This window comes from Macaca nemestrina, chromosome 1 (assembly GCF_043159975.1).
Source record: "Macaca nemestrina isolate mMacNem1 chromosome 1, mMacNem.hap1, whole genome shotgun sequence".
Taxonomy (NCBI): domain Eukaryota; kingdom Metazoa; phylum Chordata; class Mammalia; order Primates; family Cercopithecidae; genus Macaca; species Macaca nemestrina.
In genome coordinates, this window is record NC_092125.1 from 217,574,240 (window position 1) to 217,596,341 (window position 22,102).

The window sequence follows — 22,102 nt, forward strand, 5'->3', positions numbered from 1 at the left end:
TGTTCAATTTTCTCTACTATCTCACCTTAGGCAATATAAAGTCCTGGTTCAGTCTCAGGAACGAGAGCTGAGCCAGTTAAGGGAGAAGTTGCAGGAAGGGAGAAATGCCTCCCGCGCATTGAATCAGCATCTCCAGGCCCTCCTCACTCCGGATGAGCCGGCCAACTCCCAGGGGAGGGACCTCCGAGAACAGCTGGCCGAGGGCTGTAGGCTGGCACAGCACCTCGTCCGAAAGCTCACCCCAGGTAAGGTTTCCATAGGATCTGTTGACCCAGAACCCCAGGCTTATGAGAGACTCCAGACGTTCGTACTTTCACGATGACAGTTGTATCGGTGGTGTTTTTTTCCACTAAACATATGTGGCCATGACATGACCAGGACTTCCTGGGTGAGATCAGAGATGGGAAACCCTGCAACCCATGGGGTTGGAGGTCACAGTATTGGGAATGTCCCTCCTTCCACGATGGAAGATGGTCTTTGGAGCCAGAGGCAACATGTCTCTAGTTGTAAAGGAGAGGAAGGAGGCTGTGACAGGAGGGTGCTTGTTAGAGTGAAAAGAGCTCTGGACTAAGAATGAAGGTTCCCAGGCTGTCTCTTTGGCAATATTCTTAGTAAGTGTCAGTGAGTGAGTGATTTTTCCCTCGTGAGATTCTCTCTCTCCATCTGCAAAGGCAGGCACATTGTCTCTTGCAAGGTTCTGAAGCATCCAAATGTGGGAATACTTATGACTGTTTTTAAAAATGAGATAAAGCCCCTCGCCGTGTGGTGTTGGGGAAGGCACTTGATGTGGGGGCATTTGGTGGTAGGAGGTGCTTCAGACTGGAGCACTCCCCATGGAGAGCATGTCCCTGAATAACACAGGAGAAGCCACATGGAGGGCCTGTGAAGTCTCCTGATACATAGAGGACTGTGGGGCCAGTTTGTCCTCTCCTAAGAGAAAGAATTACGTTCGAAATGTGAACTGTGACAGGACACCTAGCCTGTGCCTGGGAATCAGATTTGTGGTGGGATGATGGAGACAGCTGCCAAAGTCCCGAGAGGGGCTGCGCAAGTCCCCAGTGATATAGGCAACAAAGGGTCTTTTCAATATTTGGCCACATCTTGATGGTGGCCCTCCAGAGCAGAAATGCATTGCCTGATGGAACAGGAAACCATGCCAGGGCATTTTGTTAAAGTAAAACATGAGGGCTTTCAGTTGAATGGTGACCCTTGCCTAGATGTTCATGTCTCTGTGCACATTGGGCTGACTGTGCTTCTAGAGTGTGAAGTGGGAAATATCTGAACGAACACTTCTGTATTTACAGAAAATGATGAAGATAACGATGAAGATGTTAAAGTTGAGGAGGCTGAGAAAGTACAGGAGTCATGTGCCCCCAGGTAACCCTGAATAATCAGGAGCAAGTAATGGATTTTGACATATGAAAAAGGTCTAAGAGGCACACCCTCTCTGGCATCTATGATGGGCCAAAAGCCTGCATTCCCTTGGCCACAGTATGTGAAATTCAACCCAACTTAGACACAGGGTGTGGCAGCTGTTGTGTTTCTCTGTGTGTGGCGAGTGTGATGTCTGTACTGTACAGGGATAGCTGAGTCTTCTTCTTTCTCAGCTCCTATCTGTCCAGTGCAATGAACACCAGTTGCCCTCTTCCTCTCTGTCTCCCGTGGCTGCCATGCTGTGTTGCAGAGAGAAGAGGATTGCCTGTTCCCTCTTAAAGGGAGCCTCTTGTTTGCTTTCTGTGACCACTCTCCTAATCCCTCCTGTCAAAACCGGCTAGGACTCCCTGGCGTCCAATCCCTCTGTGTTTAATCTTCTGGCATCTCTATCTCATCTCATCAGGGAGGTGCAGAAGGCTGAAGAAAAGGAGATCCCTGAGGACTCAGTGGAGGAATGTGCCGTCACTTGTTCAAATAGCTATGGCCCTTCTGAGTCCAACCAGCCTCACAAGAACTCCAAAATCACATTTGAGGAAGACCAACTAGACTCGACTCTGCTTATAGACCATGAATCATCTCCTGATGGACGGCAGGATGCGCTAAACCTTGTCGCAGGTAGCCTGTATTTTCCTTGTGTCTCATACCTCTGTCTAGGCTACAGAAGATCCATTCTGAGTACAGGCTGTATAGGTACATATTGGTTTACTCAGAAACTATGATGAAGCTAGCTGCGGTGACTGACATATATATTCGCAGCACTTTGGGAGGCCCAGTGGGGGGATCATTTGAATTCAGGAGTTGAAGAGCAGGCTGGACAGTATGGTGAAACCCATCTTTACAAAGAATACAAAACATTAGCCAGGCATGTTCCTTTGCCCCTATAGTCCCGACTGCTCAGGAGGCTTAGGTGCAAGGATTGGCTCAGATGATCGTCCCACTCATTCACTTTTCTCAGGCTAGACTCTCTCTCGTTTTCACTGGCTTGTCTTAGCTGTTAATAAGAAGTCTCTGGCCAGGGTCGCTGGGCTCACATCTGTAATCCCAGAAATTTGGGAGGGTGAGGTGGGCAGATCACCTGAGGTCAGGAGTTCGAAAGCAGCCTGGCCAACATAGCAAAATTGCATCTCTACTAAAAATACAAAAAATAGCTGGCATGGTGGTTTGTGCCTGTAATCCCAGCTACTTGGGAAGCTGAGCCACGAAAATCACTTGAACACAGGAGGTAGAGGTTGCAGTGAGCTGAGATCGTGCCACTGCACTCCAGCCTGGGCTACAGAGTGAAACTCCCTCTCAAACAAAACATAAAAAACCAAAACCAACCAACCAGTCAAACGAAAATTTAATGAAACAAAAAACAATCTCTTGAGCTACACAGAAACATTGGCCTCTCATGGGGTAAAAAGCTCAGAGCCCAGCCTTGCTTTATGGAAACTTCTAAGCAAGAAAAGGGTGGAAGTGTTTGTGTCCTGATTTCAAGGTGACTGCATAGGTCAGACACGTTGACTTAAAGGAGATCAAGAGTGGAGATGAGAAGAGTGAAACCAGGGAAACAGCATCTCCAAATCAGTGGACGAGGCTGTCAGTGACATCCCTCAGTCCTGATTCAACCTATTTGATTTCACCAGTTATTAACCCATCATGTGTTTGGATTTTTTCTCCCCAGTCCCTGGCTCCACCTCTTCTGCCGCAAACATCAGCTTGGTGGTATCTGCTGGTCCTTGGCCAAGTGAGAAGTCAGAGATGAACACTCCAGAAATCAACGAGAAACTGCGCCCGCAGTTGGGAGAAAAGAAAGAACAGTTTAGAAACACTAGAGAGAAATTTCTTGTAACTCAAGTGGCCTACTTCCTGGCCAAACAGCAGAACAGTTATAGTAAGTTCTATAGGCTCACCATCACAAAAGTGATGAATGATGTCCTGTCTTCTCTCTGAGAAACGGAATTCTCTCTCCATCAAAAATAATTTAATCCTTCCCTTACTTCTAGGAAAATAGAAATGGGTATTTTCACATTTTGTTAAAGTTGGAAGGCAGAAGTACCAAAGTGTTTCGTAACTTTCCATGTTTGCAGTCAGGTGGGGATGGGCCTAGAGGTAAAGTCTCAGTGATGGTTTCAGACACAGGCACAGAATGACCTGTTTTCTCCAAGAGGCTAAATCATGTTTTCAAGAATCCTCTCTGTACCATATAAGATCCGGCAGACAAATAACATCTAGTCTGTTGTTCTAAATGTCTTGGGCTAGTGAATTTTATTCAGTTCAAGCTTCTGTTGAGGCCCAATAGGCCAAGCTCTGTTCTAGGGACCCTGAGGGAAATTTGGTGATAGTACACAGTATCCGCTGTGAGGGGCGTCAAGAGGAGTCTGCTCCTAATAGAACCTGTGGTATCTATAACCGACAGCATCAAGAGCAGGGAGTAGGGGCCGTGCAAGGTGGCTCAGTCCTGTAATCCCAGCACTTTGGGAGGCTGAGGCAGCTGGATCACGAGGTCAGGAGTTTGATTCCACCCTGGGTAATGTGGAGAGACCCCATCTCTACTAAAATTACAAAAATTAGCTGGGTGTGGTGGCGGGCGCCTGTAATCCCAGCTACCCGGGAGGCTGAGTCCAGAGAATCCTTTGAACCCAGGAGACAGAGGTTGCAGTGAGCCAAGGTCATGCCATTGTAGTTCAGCCTGGGCGACAGGGCAAGACTCATCAAAAAAGAAACAAACAAAAAAGGCAGAGAGTAGCCTGGTGGGAGGGAAGTCCTGTTTCTTGGGGCACAGGCTTTTGTTCCTAAAGAGGAAGAAAGATGTACCCAAGAATGTGTGGAAGTAGCAGTGCAGTGTGCAGAGCAGGAACCCTGGGCCTGTCTCCTGGGCTCCATCCAAGTTGCTTGTCCTGTGTGTCCCTCAGTTTCCTCATCTATTCATAGGGTGCTACAGTAATACCTACCTCTGTAAATTGCTGCAGTGAGTTACATGAGCTATTTCTTATCAATCTCCTAGAACATTTATGGGCATAGAGTAAACACTATCTATTAGTTCCTCATTCTACTGTTTCCAAATTAACACAAACTTTGTTAGTATTTGGGTATGTTTCCTTCATAGTCTTGTGGTCTTATGTCTCATACTTTATGTTTCCGTTATGATTCTTAAAATCATATCTGCAGTTATGATTTAAAAATCAAAGATTTTTAAGATCTTTGACATAGTTGTCCTTGAAATTCCCATTAAAAGGGAAACCATCAGTCCCATAGTCCTAGGTGCCTTCCCAATTGTCCAAGAAATCTCTATTTCATGCCCCAGTGCAGTGTTTTGGAGGAGAGGCTGCAAGGCTTGGGAAAGTGGCCCCGCATTCAGAGTCAGACCTCAGGGGCTGTGAATTCTGACTCCACTTCATTGTGGTTGAATCATCTTGTCAACTTCCTTGATGTGCCCTTGAGTTTCGGTTTGTTTGTCTCTAAGTTTTGGAGGATGAGATGCCAGAAAGTCGGGAGACTGAAGAGTAAAGAGGTGAAGATCCCTGTCTGGAGCCTGTTATTGGGGACAGTTATGTCCTTGGGATGGACCTGGCTCCTGCCCTGTAGGCAGTGACCTCAGCAGCATGTCCAGTCTTTCACTGAGGCCAGTGTGTCTGTCTTTTCTCAGACTATGAAGAGTGCAAAGACCTCCTAAAATCTATGCTGCGGGATGAGCTTCAGTTGAAGGAGGAGAAGCTTGCAGAGCAGCTCGGGCAAGCTGAAGAGCTCAGGTGAGGGGACCCTATGCAGGCAGGTGGGCAGGTGTGTAAATCTCGGACATATAGCAGCTCGGAGGGTAGAAGTAAGAGCCAAGCTGGGCCAGGGGAAGGGCAGGAATTGCTATGGCATGCTCACAATACACAGAGGTTTGTGAAACAGAGAACAAGGACAGTAATAAGTTATGGGTTGCAGTTGTTTCTCAGAGCCCCGTTTTCTCTTTTTGAAAGAAGTAATTGTTGAGGTGAAATTTGCATAACACATGATTGACCAAAGGAGTGGGAACCACCCAGCAGCATTCAGTGTATTCAAAATGGTGTGCCATCACCACCCCAGTTACCCATAGTCGGAATCACCTCCTGACTGACTGCGGCATCTCATCTTTGACCCAATCAATGTTGCCTTCTGGAGTCTGTCATTCTTTTCTCTTTCAATCTTTTCAATTGGCCCCATCTGCACTTGGCCGCATTTCTGTATATGGTTTTGTATGTAGTCACTGCCAGATAGACTATGTGTATTTTCACATGGAAATGTCCATGGCCAGAGTGAGGAGCTGAAAGGATGTCTTTTTGAAACTGAATAAGGAAGACACCTAATTTTGTTTAGAGAAGGGAAAGATGAATGGAACGTCGTCGAGGATGTTACAGGAGCCCTCTCTGAAATAAAGGAAGCCTGTAAACCATTTTTCCTTCTTTCTCTTGGCCACAGACATTTCTTTAAACGTGTGCTGACCTTCTCCTTGGAGGTCTCCTTGAGGAAATTGTCTTAGAAATCTCTGTCGCAATATTTGAACTGATCACTCACCCCTTTCCACTGTTCAATTTTCTCTACTATCTCACCTTAGGCAATATAAAGTCCTGGTTCAGTCTCAGGAACGAGAGCTGAGCCAGTTAAGGGAGAAGTTGTGGGAAGGGAGAAATGCCTCCCACGCATTGAATCAGCATCTCCAGACCCTCCTCACTCCAGATGAGCCGGCCAACTCCCAGGGGCGGGACCTCCGAGAACAGCTGGCCGAAGGCTGTAGGCTGGCACAGCACCTCGTCCGAAAGCTCACCACAGGTAAGGTTTCCATAGGACCTGGAGACCCAAAACGCCAGGCTTATGAGAGACTCCCGACCTCCATACTTTCACAATGACAGTTGTATCGGTGATGTTTTTTCCCACTAAACATATGTGGCCCTTCCAGGACTTCCTGGGTGAGATCAGAGATGGGAAACCCATGGGTTTGGAGGTCACAGTATTGCAGATGTCCCTCCTTCCTTGGTGGAGATGGTCTTTGGAGCAAGAGGCAGCATCTCTCTAGGTGTAAAGGAGAGGAAGGAGGCTGTCACAGGAGGGTTCTTGTTAGAGTGAAAAGAGCTGTGGACTTAGAATGCAGGTTCCCAGGCTGTCTCCTTGGCAATGTTCTTAGTAACTGTCGGTGAGTGAGTAATTTATCCTTCTTGAGTTTCTCTGTGTCCATCGGAAAAGGCAGGAAAATTGTCTCTTGCAAGGGTCTGAAGCATCTAAATGTGGGAACACTTACAACTGCTTTTGAAAATGAGATAAAGCCCCTCGCCATGTGGTGTTGGAAAAGGCACTTGACGTGGGGGTATTTGGTTGTAGGAAGTGCTTCAGACTGGAGCACTCCCCATGGAGAGAATGTCCCTGAATAACACAGCAGAAGCCACATGGAGGGCCTGTGAAGCCTCCTGAGGCATAGAGGACTGTCGGGCAAGTTTGTCCGCTCCTAAGAGAAAGAATTAGGTTCCAAATGCGAACTGTGACACAACACCAAGTCTGTGCCTGGGAATCAGATCTGTGGGGGGATGCGGGAGACAGCTGCCAAAGTCCAGAGAGAGGCTGCACAAGTCCCCAGTGATATGCGGAGCAAAGGGTCTTTTCAATATTTGGTGACATCTTGATGGTGGCCCTCCAGATCAGAAATGCATTGCCTGATGGATCAGGAAAGCATGCCAGGGCATTTTGTTAAAGATAAAACATGAGAGCTTTCAGTTTAACGGTGACCCATGCCTAGATGTCCATGTCTCTGTGCACGTTGGACTGACTGTGCCTGCAGAGTGTGAAGTGGGAAATATCTGAACGAACACTTCTGTATTTACAGAAAATGATGAAGGTGAGGATGAAGATGTTAAAGTTGATGACACTGAGTAAGTACAGGAATCATGTGCCCCAGGTAACACTGAATAATCAGGTGCAAGTAATGGGTTTTAATATATGAAAAAGGTCTAGGAGGCACACCATGTCTCTGGCATCTACAATGGGCCACAAGCCTGCATTCCTTTGGCCACAGTATGAGAAATTCAACCCAGCTTAGACACAGGGTGTGGCAGCTGTTGTGTTTCTCTGTGTGTGGTGAGTGTCATATCTGTACCGAACAGGGATAGCTGAGTCTTCATCTTTCTCAGCTCCTACCTCTCCAGTGAAAAGAACACCGGTTGGTCTCTTCCTCTCTGTCTCCCATGGCCGCCATGCTCTGTTGCAGAGAGAAGAGGATTGCCTGTTCCCTCCTAAAGGGAACCTCCTGTTTGCTTTCTGTGACCACTGTCAATGCCTCCCGTCAAAACCTGCTAGGTCTCCGTGGGGTCCAATCCCTCTGTGTTTAATCTTCTGGCATCTCTATCTCACCTCATCAGGGAGGTGCGGAAGGCAGAAGAAAAGGAAGTCCCTGAGGACTCAGTGGAGGAATGTGCCATCACTTGTTCAAATAGCTATGGCCCGTCTGAGTCCAATCAGCCTCACAAGAACTCCAAGGTCACATTTAAGGAAGACCAAATGGACTTGACTCTGCTTATAGACCGTGAATCGTCTCCTGATGTACGGCAGGATGCTCTAAACCTTGTCGCAGGTAGCCTCTATTTTCCTTGTGTCTCATACCTCTGTCTAGACTACGGAAGATCCATTGTGAGGACAGGCTATATACATACATATTGGTTTACTCAGCAACTAGGATGGAGCTAGGTGTGGTGACTCACACATATATTCCCAGCACTTTGGGAGGCCCAAGTGGGAGGATCATTTGAATTCAGGAGTTGAAGAGCAGGCTGGAGAATATGGTGAAACCCATCTTTACAATGAATACAAAACATTAGCCAGACATGTTCCTTTGCCCTTAGAGTCCTATCTTCTCAGGAGGCTTAGGTGCGAGGATTGGCTCAGATGATCCTCCCACACTCATTCACTTTTCTCAGGCTAGACTCTCTCCTTTTCATTGGCTTGTCTTAGCTGTTAATAAGAAGTCTCTGGCCAGGGTCGCTGGGCTCACATCTGTAATCCCAGCACTTTGGGAGGACAAGGTGGGCGGGTCACCTGAGGTCAGGAGTTCAAAAGCAGCCTGGCCAACATGGCGAAATTGCATCTCTACTAAAATACAAAAAATAGCTGGCATGGTGGTTGGTGCCTGTAATCCCAGCTACTTGGGAGGCTGACGCATGAGAATCACTTGAACCCAGGAGGCAGAGGTTGCAGTGAGCTGAGATCGTGCCACCAGCCTGGGCGACACAGTGAGACTCCCTCTCAAACAAAACATAAAAAACCAAAACCAACCAACCAATCAAACAAAAAAATTAACGAAACAAAAAACAATCTCTTGAGCTACACAGAAACATTGGCCACTCATGGGGTAAAAAGCTCAGAGTCCACCCTTGCTTTATAGAAACTTCTAAGCAAGAAAAAAGTGGAAGTGTTTGTGTCCTGGTTTCAAGGTGACTGCGTAGCTCAGACACGTTGACTTAAAGGAGATCAAGAGTGGAGATGAGAAGAGTGAAACCAGGGAAACAGGATCTTCAAAGCAGTGGACAAGGCTGTCAGTGACATCCCTCAGTCCTAATTTAACCTATTTGATTTCACCAGTTATTAACCCATCATGTGTTTGGATTTTTTCTCCCCAGGCCCTGGCTCCACCTCTTCTACCACAAACATCAGCATGGTGGTATCTGCGGGCCCTTGGTCCACTGAGAAGTCAGAGATGAATACTCTAGAAATCAACGAGAAACTGCACCCCCAGCAGGCAGAGAACAAACGTCAGTTCATAAACACCAAGGAGAAATATCTTGTAACTCAAGTGGCCTACTTTCTGGCCAAGGGGCAGAACACTTACAGTAAGTTCCCTAAGCTCACCATCACAAAAGTGATGAATGATGTCCTGTCTTCTCTCTGAGAAACGCAATTCTCTCTCCATCAGAAGTAATGTAATACTTCCCATACTTGTAGGAAAATAGAAATGGGTATTTTCACCTTTTGTTAAAGCTGGAAGAGAGAGGTACCAAAGTATTTCAAAACTTTCCATGTTTGCAGTCAGGTGGGGATGGGCCTAGAGTTAAAATCTCAGTTATGGTTTCAGACAGAGGCACAGAATGACCTGTTTTCTCCAAGAGGCTAAATCATGTTTTCAAGAATCCCCTCTGTACCATATAAGATCCGGCAGACAAATGACATCTAGTCTGTTGTTCTAAATGTCTGGGACTAGTGAACTTTTATTCAGTTCAAGCTTCTGTTGAGGCCCAATAGGCAAATCTCTGTTCTAGGGACCCTGAGGGAAATTTGGTGTTAGTACACAGTACCCGCTATGTGGGGCCTCAAGAGGAGTCTGCTCCTAATAGAACCTGTGGTATCTATAACCGACAGCATCAAGAGCAGGGTGTAGGAGCCGTGCAAGGTGGCTCAGTCCTGTAATCCCAGCACTTTGGGAGGCTGAGGCAGCTGGATCACGAGGTCAGGAGTTTGAGACCAGCCTGGGCAACATGGAGAAACCCCATCGCTACTAAAATTACAAAAATTAGCTGGGCGTGGTGGTGGGCACTTGTAATCCCAGCTACTCGGGAGGCTGAGGCAGGAGAATCCTTTGAACCCAGGAGGCAGAGGTTGCAGTGAGCCAAGATCATGCCATTGCACTCCAGCCTGGGCGACAGGAGAGGACTCCTTAAAGAATAAACAAAAGGCAGAGAGTACCCTGGTGTGAGGGAAGTCCTACTTCCTGGGGAAGAGGCTTTTGTTCCTATAGAGGAAGAAAGATCGCACCCAAGAATGTGTGGAAGTAGCAGTGCAGTGTGCAGAGCAGGAACCCTGGGCCTGTCACCTGGGCTCCATCCAAGTAGCTTGTCCTATCTGTCCCTCAGTTTCTCTTTCTTCGTCTCTAAAGTTTGGAGGTTGAGATGCCAGAAAGTCGGGAAACTCAAGAGTAAAGTGGTGGAAATCCCTGCCTAGAGCCTGGTACTGGGGACAGTTATATCCTTCAGATGGACCTGGCTCCTGCCCTGTAGGCAGTGACCACCGCTGTGTGTCCAGCTTTTCACTGAGGCCGGTGTGTCTGTCTTTTCTCAGACTATGAAGAGTGCATAGACCTCCTAAAATCTATGCTGCGGGATGAGCTTCAGTTGAAGGAGGAGAAGCTTGCAGAGCAGCTCGGGCAAGCGGAGGAGCTCAGGTGAGGGGGCCCTATGCAGGCAGGTGGGCAGGTGTGTAAATCTCTGAAGTACAGCCACTCGTCTGGGTGAAGTAAGAGCTAAGCTGGGTCTGGGGAAGGGCAGGAATTGCCATGGCAGGCTCACAACACACAAAGATTTATGAAACAGAGAACAAGGATAATAATAAGTTATGGGTTGCAGTTGTTTCTCAGAGCCTTGATTTCTCTTTTTGAAAGAAGTAATTGTTGAGGTGAGATTTGCATAACACAAAATTAACTGAAGGAGTGGGAACCACCCAGCAGCATTGAGTGTACTGAAAATGGTGCGCCATCACCACCCCACTTACCCTTAGTCAGAATCACCTCCTGACTGACTGCGGCTTCTCATCCTTTCGGTCAATCAGTGTTGCCTTCTGGAGCCTGTCATTCTTTCCTTCTTTCATCTTTTCAACTGGCCCCGTCTGCACGTGGCCTCATTTCTGTCCATGGCTTTGCATCTAGTGACTGCAAGATGCACTATGTGTATTTTCACATGGAAATGTCCATGGCCAGAGTGAGGAACTGAAAGAATGAATGTCTTTTTGAAACTGAATAAGGAAGACACCTACTTTTGTTTACAGAAGGGAAAGATGAATGGAACATCGTCGAGGATCTTACAGGAGCCCTCTCTGGTATAGAGGAAGCCTGTAAACCATTTTTCATTCTTACTCTTGGCCACAGACATTTCTTTAAACATGTGCTGACCTTCTCCTTGGAGTTCTCCTTGAGAACATTGTCTCAGAAATCTCTGTCGCAATATTCGATCTGATCACTCACCCCTTTCCACTGTTCAATTTTCTCTACTATCTCACCTTAGGCAATATAAAGTCCTGGTTCAGTCTCAGGAACGAGAGCTGAGCCAGTTAAGGGAGAAGTTGCAGGAAGGGAGAAATGCCTCCCGCGCATTGAATCAGCATCTCCAGGCCCTCCTCACTCCGGATGAGCCGGCCACCTCCCAGGGGCGGGACCTCCAAGAACAGCTGGCCGAAGGCTGTAGGCTGGCACAGCACCTCGTCCAAAAGCTCACCCCAGGTAAGGTTTTTATAGGATCTGATGACCGAAAACCCCAGACTTAGGAGAGACCCCCGACCTCCATAATTTCACAATGACAGTTGTATCGGTGGTGTTTTTTTCCACTAAACATATGTGGCCCTTCCAGGACTTCCTGGGTGAGATCAGAGATGGGAAACCCATGGAGTTGGAGGTCACAGTATTGCAAATGTCCCTCCTTCCTTGGTGGAGATGGTCTTTGGAGCCAGAGGCAACATTTTTCTAGTTGTAGAGGAGAGGAAGGAGGCTGTGACAGGAGGGTTTTTGTTAAGAGTGAAAAGAGCTGTGGACTTAGAATGAAGGTTTCCAGGCTGTCTCTTTGGCAATGTTCTTAGTAACTGTCGGTGAGTGAGTGATTTATCTTTCTTGAGTTTCTCTCTCTCCATCAGAAAAGGCAGGCATATTGTCTCTTGCAAGGCTGTGAAGTATCTAAATGTGGGAACAGTTAGGACTGCTTTTGAAAATGAGATAAAGCCCCTCGGCATGTGGTGTTGGAGAAGGCACTTGATATGGGGGCATTTGGTGGTAGGAGGTGCTTCAGACTGGAGCACTCCCCATGGACAGCATGTCCCTGAATAACACAGCAGAAGCCACATGGAAGGCCTGTGAAGTCTCCTGATGCATAGACGACTGTGGGGCCAGTTTGTCCTCTCCTAAGAGAAAGAATTAGGTTTGAAATGTGAAGTGTGACAGGGCGCCAAGCCTGTGCCTGGGAATCAGATTTCTGGTGGGATGATGGAGACAGCTGCCAAAGTCCCGAGGGAGGCTGCACACGTCCCCAGTGATATGGGGAGCAAAGGGTCTTTTCAATATTTGGCCACATCTTGATGGTGGCCCTCCAGATCAGAAATGCATTGCCTGATGGATCAGGAAAGCATGCCAGGGCATTTTGTTAAAGATAAAACATGAGAGCTTTCAATTGAACGGTGACCCATGCCTAGATGTCCATGTCTGTGTGCACATTGGACTGACTGTGCCTGCAGAATGTGAAGTGGGAAATATCTGAATGGACACTTCTGTATTTACAGAAAACGGTGAAGATGAGGATGAAGATGTGAACGTTGAGGAAACTGAGAAAGTACAGGAATCACGTGCCCCCAGGTAACACTAAAAAATCAGGAGCAAGTAATGGGTTTTAACATAGGAAAAAGATCTATGAGGCACACCCTGTCTGGCATCTAGGATGGGCCACAAGCCTGCATTCCTTTGGCCACAGTATGTGAATGAAATTCAACCCAGCTTAGACACAGGGTGTGGCAGCTGTTGTGTTTCTCTGTGTGTGGTGAGTGTCATATCTGTACCGAACAGGGATAGCTGAGTCTTCATCTTTCTCAGCTCCTACCTCTCCAGTGAAAAGAACACCGGTTGGTCTCTTCCTCTCTGTCTCCCATGGCCGCCATGCTCTGTTGCAGAGAGAAGAGGATTGCCTGTTCCCTCCTACAGGGAACCTCCTGTTTGCTTTCTGTGACCACTGTCTTAATGCCTTCTGTGAAAACCAGCTAGGGCTCCCTGGGGCCCGATCCCTCTGTGTTTAATCTTCTGACATATCTCTCCCACCTGGCTCATCAGGGAGGTGCAGAAGGCTGAAGAGAAGGAAGAACCTGAGGACTCACTGCAGGAATATTCCATCGCTTGTTCAAATAGCCACGGTCCTTGTGAGTCCAACCAGCCTCACAGCAACACCAAAATCACATTTGAGGAAGACCAAGTCAACTCATGTCTCATTGACTCATCCTCTCATGATGAATGGGAGGATGCTGTATCCATTATCCCAGGTAGCCTCTATTTTCCTTGTGTCTCATTCCTCTTTCTGTGCTGAGGAAGTATAACCCCGAAGACAGACTCTATCCACACAAATTGGTTTACATAAAAATCTGCGATGGGATTCTAAACCCAGATATCAGGGAGGTTTTCTGTCCTTCTCAGCTCATGTCATGCCTTTGTCTCCCGGTCCCCAGTGTGAAGTTACTGGACCCCAGGCAAGTGTGACAACCTCATAGTCACCTGAGTGCAGGAGGTGCATGGGAGGTAACTGGGAGGCTTCCTAGCTTCGAATCAGTATCTCTTGTCACCTGTGATTAAGTCATGTGTCCCTGAACAATGTCCATGGAGTTTCTATGCCTTTTGAAGGAGACTAGCAGCCTTGCCTTTGTATTTGGATATATTGCTCCCCAGGCTTCACTACTCTCAGCTTTAATCTTGATCTCTTTTAAGTCAGCTTGGTTAGCTGCACAGTCCCATTGAAATGTGGACGGAAACTTTTCTTGTTTAGTTTGCTGATACAGTTCCATAAAGCAAGGCTGGACCCTGGTTCTCCACCCCATCAATGCAATAGCTGATCCGATGTTTCTTTGTCGCATCATAGATTGTTGTTGTTGGTGGCGGTGGTGGGATTTTTTTGGCGATGGAGTCTTGCTCAACCACGGTGGAGTGCAGTGGCACCATCTTGGCTTGATGCAACCTCCGCCTCCCAGATTGAAGTGATTCTCCTGCCTCAGCATCTTGAGTAGCTGGTACCACAGGTACACACAACCACATCTGGCTAATTTTTGTATTTTTCGTAGAGATGGGGTTTCCCCATATTGGCCAGGTTCATCTTGAACTCATGACCTCAAATGATTCACCTGCCTTGGCCTCCCGAATCCCAGATTCTTTTTAAAGCAAGAGTTGTTAGAATGCGTCTATCAGTTGAGTTTCATGTACAGATGCCCCTGAACATTTAATGTCCATGGTACCTGATGATATAAGTCAGTATTGCAGCAACACTCCTAGAAAATTGTTCGACTAATTTTTGGAGATTTTGGGGGGAAAATTTTATTTTCTTTGCATAGACGCAGGCAGGGAATATGGCATTATAGTCTACCCACAGAGGGAAATTTTGGCCTGTGGGACTGGAAAGCAGGGTCATCTCCTTCTCACCAGACTTAATCTAGACCACCCTAGAATATTCATGTCAGAATCCATGTTCTTGCCCTGAGAATAGTTGGGTCCTTGTGCTATGACTGGACAGTGATTTGGTCATATGTGAAGTGTGAATTGCTTAATGTGACCTGCTTCTCTGAATGTATTTACAGAAAATGAAAGTGATCATGAAGAAGAGGAAGAAAAAGGGCCAGTGTCTCCCAGGTAATGCTGTGGAATTGTGAGCTGTGAATTCAGTAGTGACACCTGGAGATTGTAGATTTTGGGAAAATGAGGAAGCGATGAATAGAACGATTTCTTTCATTCACTCAGCTACAAATTGTCATTATTAACAATGTTGTGCATTATTTGTGGCACTTGTATTGGTTTTAATTTCATAGTCCTCTGAAGATAAGTACTTGCAATCAGTTGAGCCAGGTGAACTAGCCAAAGAGGGATATCTTGTTCATCTTTTCAAAAAACCAGCTCCTGGATTCACTGAGTTTTTTTTTTTTTTTTTTTTTTTTTTGAGACGGAGTCTCGCTCTGTCACCCAGGCTGGAGTGCAGTGGCTGGATCTCAGCTCACTGAAAGCTCTGCCTCCTGGGTTTACACCATTCTCCTGCCTCAGCTTCCTGAGTAGCTGGAACTACAGGCACCCGCCACCTCTCCCAGCTAGTTCTTTATATTTTTTAGTAGAGACCGAGTTTCACCGTGTTAGCCAGGATGGTCTCGATCTCCTGACCTCATGATCTGCCCGTCTCGGCCTCCCAAAGTGCTGGGATTACAGGCTTGAGCCACCATGCCTGGCCCATTGATTTTTTTGAAGGATTTGTTGTGTCTCTGTCTCTTTCAGTTCTGCTCTGATCTTAGTTATTTCTTGCCTTTGCTAGCTTTTGAATTTGTTTGCTCTTGCTTCTCTAGTTGTTTTAATTGTGATTTTAAGGTGTTGATTTTAGATCTTTCCTTTCTCTTGTGGGCATTTAGTGCTAGAAATTTCCCTCTCCATACTGCTTTAAATGTGTGCCAGAGATTCTGGTATGTTGTGTCGTTGTTCTCAATGGTTTCAAAGAACATCTTTATTTCTACCTTCCTTTCATTATTTACCCAGTAGTCATTCAGGAGCAGGTTGTTCAGTTTCCATGCAGTTGTTCAGTTTTGAGTGGGTTTCTTAATCCTGAGCTCTAATTTGATTGCACTGTGTTCTGAGAGACAGTTTGTTGTGATTTCTGTTGTTTTACATTTGCTGAGGAGTGCTTGACTTCCAACTATGTGGTCAATTTTGGAATAAGTGTGATGCGATGCTGAGAAGAATGTATGTTCCGTTGATTTTGGGTGGAGAGTTCTGTAGATGTCTGTTAGGTCTGCTTGGTGCAGAGCTGAGTTTGCGTTCTGGATATCCTTGTTAGCATTCTGTCTCATTGATGTGTGTAATATTGACAGTGGGGTGTTAAAGTGTCCCATTATTGTTGTCTGGGAGTCTAAGTGTCTTTTTAGGTCTCTCAGGAGTTGCTTTATGAATGTAGGTGCTCCTGTATTGGGTGCATATATCTTTAGGATAGTTAGCTCTTCTTGTCGAATCGATCCCTTTACCATTATATAATGGTCTTCTTTGTCTCTTTGGATCTTTGATGGTTTAAAGTCTGTTTTGTCAGAGACTAGGATTGCAACCCCTGCTTTTTTTGCTTTCCATTTGCTTGGTAGGTGTTCCTCCATCCCTTCATTTTGAGCCTATGTGTGTCTCTGCACGTGAGATGCATCTCCTGAACACAGCACACTGATGGGTCTTGACTGTTTATCCAATTTTCCAGTCTGTGTCTTTTAATTGGGGCATTTAGCCCATTGACATTGAAGGTGAATATTGTCATGTGTGAATTTGATCCTGTCATTAAGATGTTAGCTGGTTATTTTGCCTGTTAGTTGATGCAGTTTCTTCCTAGCATCGATGGTCTTTACAATTTGACATGTTTTTGCAGTGGCTGGTACTGGTTATTCCTTTCCGTGTTTAGTGCTTCCTTCAGGAGCTCTTGTAAGGTAGGCCTGGTGGTGACAAAATCTCTCAGCATTTGATTGTGTGTGAAGGATTTGATTTCTCTTTCACTTACGAAGCTTAGGTTGGGTGGATATGAGATTCTGGGTTGAAAATTCTTTTCTTTAAGAATGTTAAATATTGGCCCCCACTGTCTTCTGGCTTGTAGAGTTTGTGCAGACAGATGTGCTGTTAATCTGATGGGCTCTCCTTTGTGGGTAACCCGACCTTTCTCTCTGGCTGCCCTTACCATTTTTTCCTTCATTTCCACCTTGGTAAATCTGACAATTATGTGTCTTGGGGTTACTCTTCTCGAGGAGTATCTTTATGGTGTTCTCTGTATTTCCTGAATTTGAATGTTGGCCTGCCTTGCTAGGTTGGGGAAGTTCTCCCGGGTAATATCCTGAAGAGTGTTTTCCAGCTTGGTTCCATTCTCCCCATCACTTTCAGGTACACCGATCAAATGTAGATTTGTTCTTTTCACATAGTCCCATATTGCTTGGCAGCTTTGTTTCTTTTTACTCTTTTTTCTCTAAACTTTTCTTCTCACTTCATTTGGTTAATTTGATCTTCAATCACTGATATCCTTTCTTCCACTTGATCGATTCAGCTACTGAAGCTTGTGCATGTGTCATGTAGTTCTCATGCCATGGTTTTCAGCTCCATCAGGTCATTTAAGGTCTTCTCTACACTGTTTATTGTAGTTAGCCATTCGTCTAATCTTTTTTCAAGGTTTGTAGCTTCCTTGCGATGTTTTCGCACATCCTCCTTTAACTCGGAGAAGTGTGTTATTACCAACTTTCTGAAGCCTACTTCAGTCATCTCGTCAAAGTCATTCTCTGCCCTTTTTTGTTCCGTTGCTGGCGAGGATCTCTGATCCTTGGGAGGAGAAGGGGCGCTGTGGTTTTTAAAATTTTCAGCTTTTCTGCTCCGGTTTCTCCACCTCTTTGTGGTTTTATCTCCCTTTGGTCTTTGATGCTGGTGACCTAGAGATGGGGTTTTGGAGTGGATGTCCTTTTTGTTGAAGTGGATGCTATTCCTTTCTGTTTGTTAGTTTTCTTGTTAACAGTGAGGTCCCTCAGCTGCAGGTCTGGTGGAGTTTGCTGGAGGTCCACTCCAGACCCTCAAACAGGGATTTCTTGGTGTCGCCTGTTCTGTCCCCTGCGTTTAAATCCAGGGAGAGAATGTACATATGCTTTCTGCTTATTTTTTGTTCGTATGTTTTCCAGTATTTGTGCAAGAAAAGAAACTGAAAAAATAAACATATTCTATCAAAATATTGGGAAAATGGGGCCCTTAGCACACAAGATCTGTGTCTGCACTGCCTCAAGAGCTCTGTTCACTTGAATGCTGTATGGAAAATTCAACGCAATTTATGCAAAGTAGTTGAAATCTTGTGTTAGTCTCTGTGCTGCAAGTCATGAGGGTAGTTTACAGGGAGAGTCGGGGTGCCCTACATTGGCTCATCTGTGGCAAGTGTACTGAGCACGTGCAGCCCATTTTTGGTCATTCCCCAGGGCACTCACCCTCTGCCCTGCATTTAGAAGGATACTTTTATTTCTGTCAAAGGAAAACTGGCTTTGGTTTCTGTGACCACTCCATTCTGCCTCCCATCAGATCATCTGGGAGGTTTTGCTGTCTAATCTCTGTCGGTTAAATCTTCTGTCATCCCTGTCCTGCCTGTGTCATCAGGAATCTGCAGGAGTCTGAAGAGGGGGAAGCTCTCCAGGAATCCTGGGATGAAGGTTATTCGACTCCCTCAATTCCTCCTGACATGTCTGCCTCATACCAGTCTTACAGCAGCACCTTTCACTCATTAGAGGAACAGCAAGTCGACTTGGCTCTTGACGTGGGCAGTGAGTACTCCATTGTGAAGGTGATAAAGCTCCAGTTCATGTCCCAAGTAGACCCCGTAATCTTGGGGCTTTCCGTCCCTGGTTGGGCTGAGAGTTGCCATCACTGTGGGTTTTACCTATATATCAATGTAGATTTCAATCACTCTGGAGTTGAGTCTGAAGTACAGGCATGGCGTGGTTCAGTGAGCTTTAATATCTTGCTAGTCTCAGGCCATGCCAGTGCCACCCTAGACTGACTGTCAGGACATGGAACTCAACGCAGGTGTGGCAAACTCACACCAAGCCATGCAGCACATGCCCAGGTGTTATCTGTCAGATCAGTTCATGTGAATTAAATGTGTCTTGCCAGCTACAAAGTTCCTCATGAGTTTTGTTCCCAAAGCATGTCTGTGCGGTTCTTTACCTGCCCGAGGCCAGTGTCACCCTTGTCTACCTCTGAATCGGAGATGTGACCCAGGTTTCACTGAATTTATCCCCATTTTCTGTGTCTTCTCAGTTGGCTTGTTTTAGCTCATCTGTCCATCGTCTTGCTGGTATGTTTTCTAGATAAATGACTGACTTTTCACCCACAAAAGCCATAATAGCTGATGCTTCTGTGTAGAACCAAGTCTCGTTGTAACAAGAGCTGGAATATTACACCCCTACATGAAATCTCAGTGTCCACAATCTCATAAACTATCAAATCCTGGGTATTTGATGTGAGAAACCTGAATATTGCAGCATCTCTCCTACGAGGTGTTAGAAGTATTTGCCTAGAATCTATTGGGAAAGTCATTGCTCATTTGTGTACACAAACCTAGGACAGATCACATTGGGAAGATAACATTCCAAAAGAGGGGAATTTTGCCCAAGGCTCATGAAAGGAACCAAGTCAGTTCTCTCAAGACTTGACCTCATGCCTCTGGTTATGTTTCTCTCAAAGTCTTCTGTTCCCACACTGAGAAGACTGATGTCCCTGTGTTAGGATTGGACAGAGGAATGTTTCTGTGTGCAAGGAAGAACTGCTTCATGTAAGAGGCCCCATCTGAATTTATTTGCAGGACATTGGTGTGATGAAGTGAAAAAGGAGGACCAAGAGGCCACAGGTCCCAGGTGAGTCTGAGAAATTGTGGACAGTTCATTTGCTGTTGACACCTAGAGACGTCAAGTGCAGGGATAACAGTACATGCTGAAAAGAGTGACTTTGCCTTATCAGACAAGTCTGAATTACGCCTACTAATATTGCTTTTGGTTTTCATTACAGTAAATATTTAGGTTTCCATTTTTTCCCACCCTTATCATTTACTAACCTACTGAAGGTTGACCATGCCTCAAAAGCTGTATTCTCATGGTGACTGCAGGGAAACTTGAGCACATTTTATGCAAAATTATTGAGCCCACTGTTTTCATGATCACTGTTCACTGTTCATCCTGAGGGCACAAATACAAAGTGTTCTTTGACTGCCTCATCAGTGTGTCACCTGGCCGATTCACTGAGCTCTTACTCTCTCTGTCTATCTCTGTCTCGTGTGTGTGTGAGTGTGTGTGTGTGTGTGTGTGTTTCTTTCTCTTTCATCCTTTTCTACCTGGCCCTGATTGTGCCAACATTAAGGCAATAATCTGTTACCTCATTAATAGAGCTGTCCTTTTTCTTTCCAAACACTTCCTTATGTTACCTATGAAATCTAGCTGGGGCTGTGTGGTTTCTGATTCCCCCTGGCTTATTCTTTACTTTTCCTACTTTTCCAGGCTCAACAGGGAACTGCTGGATGAGAAAGAGCCTGAAGTCTTGCAGGACTCACTGGATAGATTTTATTCAACTCCTTGCGGGTATCTTGAACTGCCTGACTTATGCCAGCCCTACAGAAATGCCTTCTGCTCGTTGGAAGAAGAGCACTTTGGCTTGGCTCTTGATATGGACAGTGAGTTCCTTACTATGAAGGTGATAAGGCTCCACCTGGTCTTCCCGATAGGGGTGATATTCCTGTTCCAAGTGACCCTTCCTGACCCGAGAGATGTCATTGCTGCTGGCAGGACCAATGGACACATATAGGTTGTAATGCAACTGTAGTTTCAGTTGGAAGCCCAGATATGAAATGGGTCAGTGAGCATGGCTGTATTCCTAGTCTCCAGTCATGCCTGTGGCAACCTGAACCCACTCTCAGCACATTGGACCGAGGCAGATGTAAAAAATTCACAGAACTATGATTCGGACTCAACGTTTGTAGATTTCCTCCTTTATTCTAATTTCAGTGTCTTGCGACCATGAACGAGTTGGGAATTTGATGAGACAGGGCTGAATACAGCAGTTTTCCTCCTAGAAATCATCTGGGGCATTTTCTTTGAATTGATGGGAACAATAAGACATAACTGTTTGCACAAACTTGGGATAAATGATTTTGGGATAACTGTCTACCAGAATAGGGACATTTGACCCTTGGTTCTGAGATGTAAATCACAGAATCTCTATCATGACCAGCTTTGAGGCCTCCTGCAGTGTATGTCTCACATTATCCTGTTCTCATGCTGAGGAGCCTGTGGTCCCTGTGTGGGGATTAGACAGTGGACTGTTATGGGTGTAGGTGAATTGGCTTATTTTGCCTGTCCCTGTCTGATTTTATTGCAGGAATTACAAAGGAAGAAGAGGAAGAAGACCAAGGCCCACCGTGCCCCAGGTAACTCTGAGCAATTGACAACAGCGAATTCTGTGTTGACACCTGGAGACTCCTGGTTTGGGGAAAACAGAGCGGGCCGACATTATTGATTACATCTTTTCAACCAAGCCTGAATTATTCCTACTAACATTGCTGTTGGTTTTCATTGCATTACATATTTAGGTTCCCATTTCTTCCTCCCCTTATCATTTACTAACCTACTGTAGGTGGACCATATCTCAAAAGCTCTATTCTCATGGTGACTACATGGAAACTTGAGCACATTTGATGGAAAATTATTGATCACAGCCTTTTCATGATCACTGTATGCTGTGTGTCCTGAGGGCACTAACTCAGAGTGTCCTGTTACTCCCTCATCAGTGTGTCACCTGGACAACTCACCAAGTGCTCTCTGTCTCTCTCTCTGCCTCTGTTCTCTGTCTGTCTTTCTCTTTCATCCTTTTCCATTTGGCCCTGTTCTGTCCCAACATGAAGGCAATAATTTGTTACCTCATTCATGGATCTATCATTTTTCTTTCTTGACCACTTCCTTGTGCTACCCATGAAATCTAGTTGGGGCTCTGTTGTGTCTGATGTCTCCTGACTTATTCTTTACTTTTTCTACTTTTCCAGGCTCAGCAGAGAGCTGCTGGAGGTAGTAGAGCCTGAAGTCTTGCAGGACTCACTGGATAGATATTACTCGACTCCTTACAGTTATCTTGAGCTTCCCGATTCATGCCATCCCCAGGGAAGTTCCCTTTACTCATTGGAGGAACAACACGTTGGCTTTTCTCTTGGCGTGGATGGTGAGTACCTTTCTCTGAAGCTGATGAGGATCCACTGAGTCTTCCGTATAGAGATCATATTCCTGTTCCAAGTGGCCGTTACTGAGCTGAGAGATGTCACTGCTGCAGTGAGGACCTATAGGCACATGTAGGTTCAATGAAACTCTAGTTCCACCTGGAAGCCCAGACATGGGATGGGTCAGTGAGCATGGCTCTCTCCCTAGTCTCAAGCCATGCCTGTGGCACTCTGATTCT

General features: G+C 46.0%; 1 protein-coding gene and 2 long non-coding RNA genes across 23 annotated transcripts in view; 1 reads left to right on the top strand and 2 right to left on the bottom strand.

Annotated features, from left to right (window-relative positions):
* LOC105471461 (NBPF family member NBPF3-like) overlaps positions 1–22,102 on the top strand; it is a 49,734-nt gene that overhangs the window by 26,228 nt on the left and 1,404 nt on the right. For 8 of the 9 annotated variants that reach the window (XM_071099774.1, XM_071099769.1, XM_071099771.1 and 5 more), the window contains 19 exons: positions 31–245; positions 1,305–1,377; positions 1,838–2,049; positions 3,098–3,307; positions 5,063–5,165; positions 5,996–6,210; positions 7,256–7,301; positions 7,788–7,999; positions 9,042–9,251; positions 10,474–10,576; positions 11,412–11,626; positions 12,673–12,745; positions 13,214–13,419; positions 14,719–14,770; positions 18,266–18,429; positions 19,470–19,521; positions 20,158–20,330; positions 21,035–21,083; positions 21,696–21,868. In XM_071099774.1, coding sequence (XP_070955875.1) covers positions 31–245; positions 1,305–1,377; positions 1,838–2,049; positions 3,098–3,307; positions 5,063–5,165; positions 5,996–6,210; positions 7,256–7,301; positions 7,788–7,999; positions 9,042–9,251; positions 10,474–10,576; positions 11,412–11,626; positions 12,673–12,745; positions 13,214–13,419; positions 14,719–14,770; positions 18,266–18,429; positions 19,470–19,521; positions 20,158–20,330; positions 21,035–21,083; positions 21,696–21,868 — 2,756 coding nt within the window. The remainder of the gene's footprint in view (positions 1–30; positions 246–1,304; positions 1,378–1,837; positions 2,050–3,097; positions 3,308–5,062; positions 5,166–5,995; positions 6,211–7,255; positions 7,302–7,787; positions 8,000–9,041; positions 9,252–10,473; positions 10,577–11,411; positions 11,627–12,672; positions 12,746–13,213; positions 13,420–14,718; positions 14,771–18,265; positions 18,430–19,469; positions 19,522–20,157; positions 20,331–21,034; positions 21,084–21,695; positions 21,869–22,102) is intronic. The other variant, XM_071099775.1, reaches the window with a different exon arrangement.
* The window catches only part of LOC139364242 (uncharacterized), a 53,552-nt gene that overhangs the window by 11,408 nt on the left and 20,042 nt on the right, over positions 1–22,102 (bottom strand). The gene's annotated exons all lie outside the window — the stretch shown is intronic.
* LOC139364244 (uncharacterized) lies at positions 2,756–5,996 on the bottom strand. Its single transcript, XR_011625743.1, has 2 exons — positions 5,492–5,996; positions 2,756–3,201 (listed from the first exon to the last, which is right to left on the bottom strand). It is a non-coding gene; the product is annotated as an uncharacterized lncRNA (long non-coding RNA).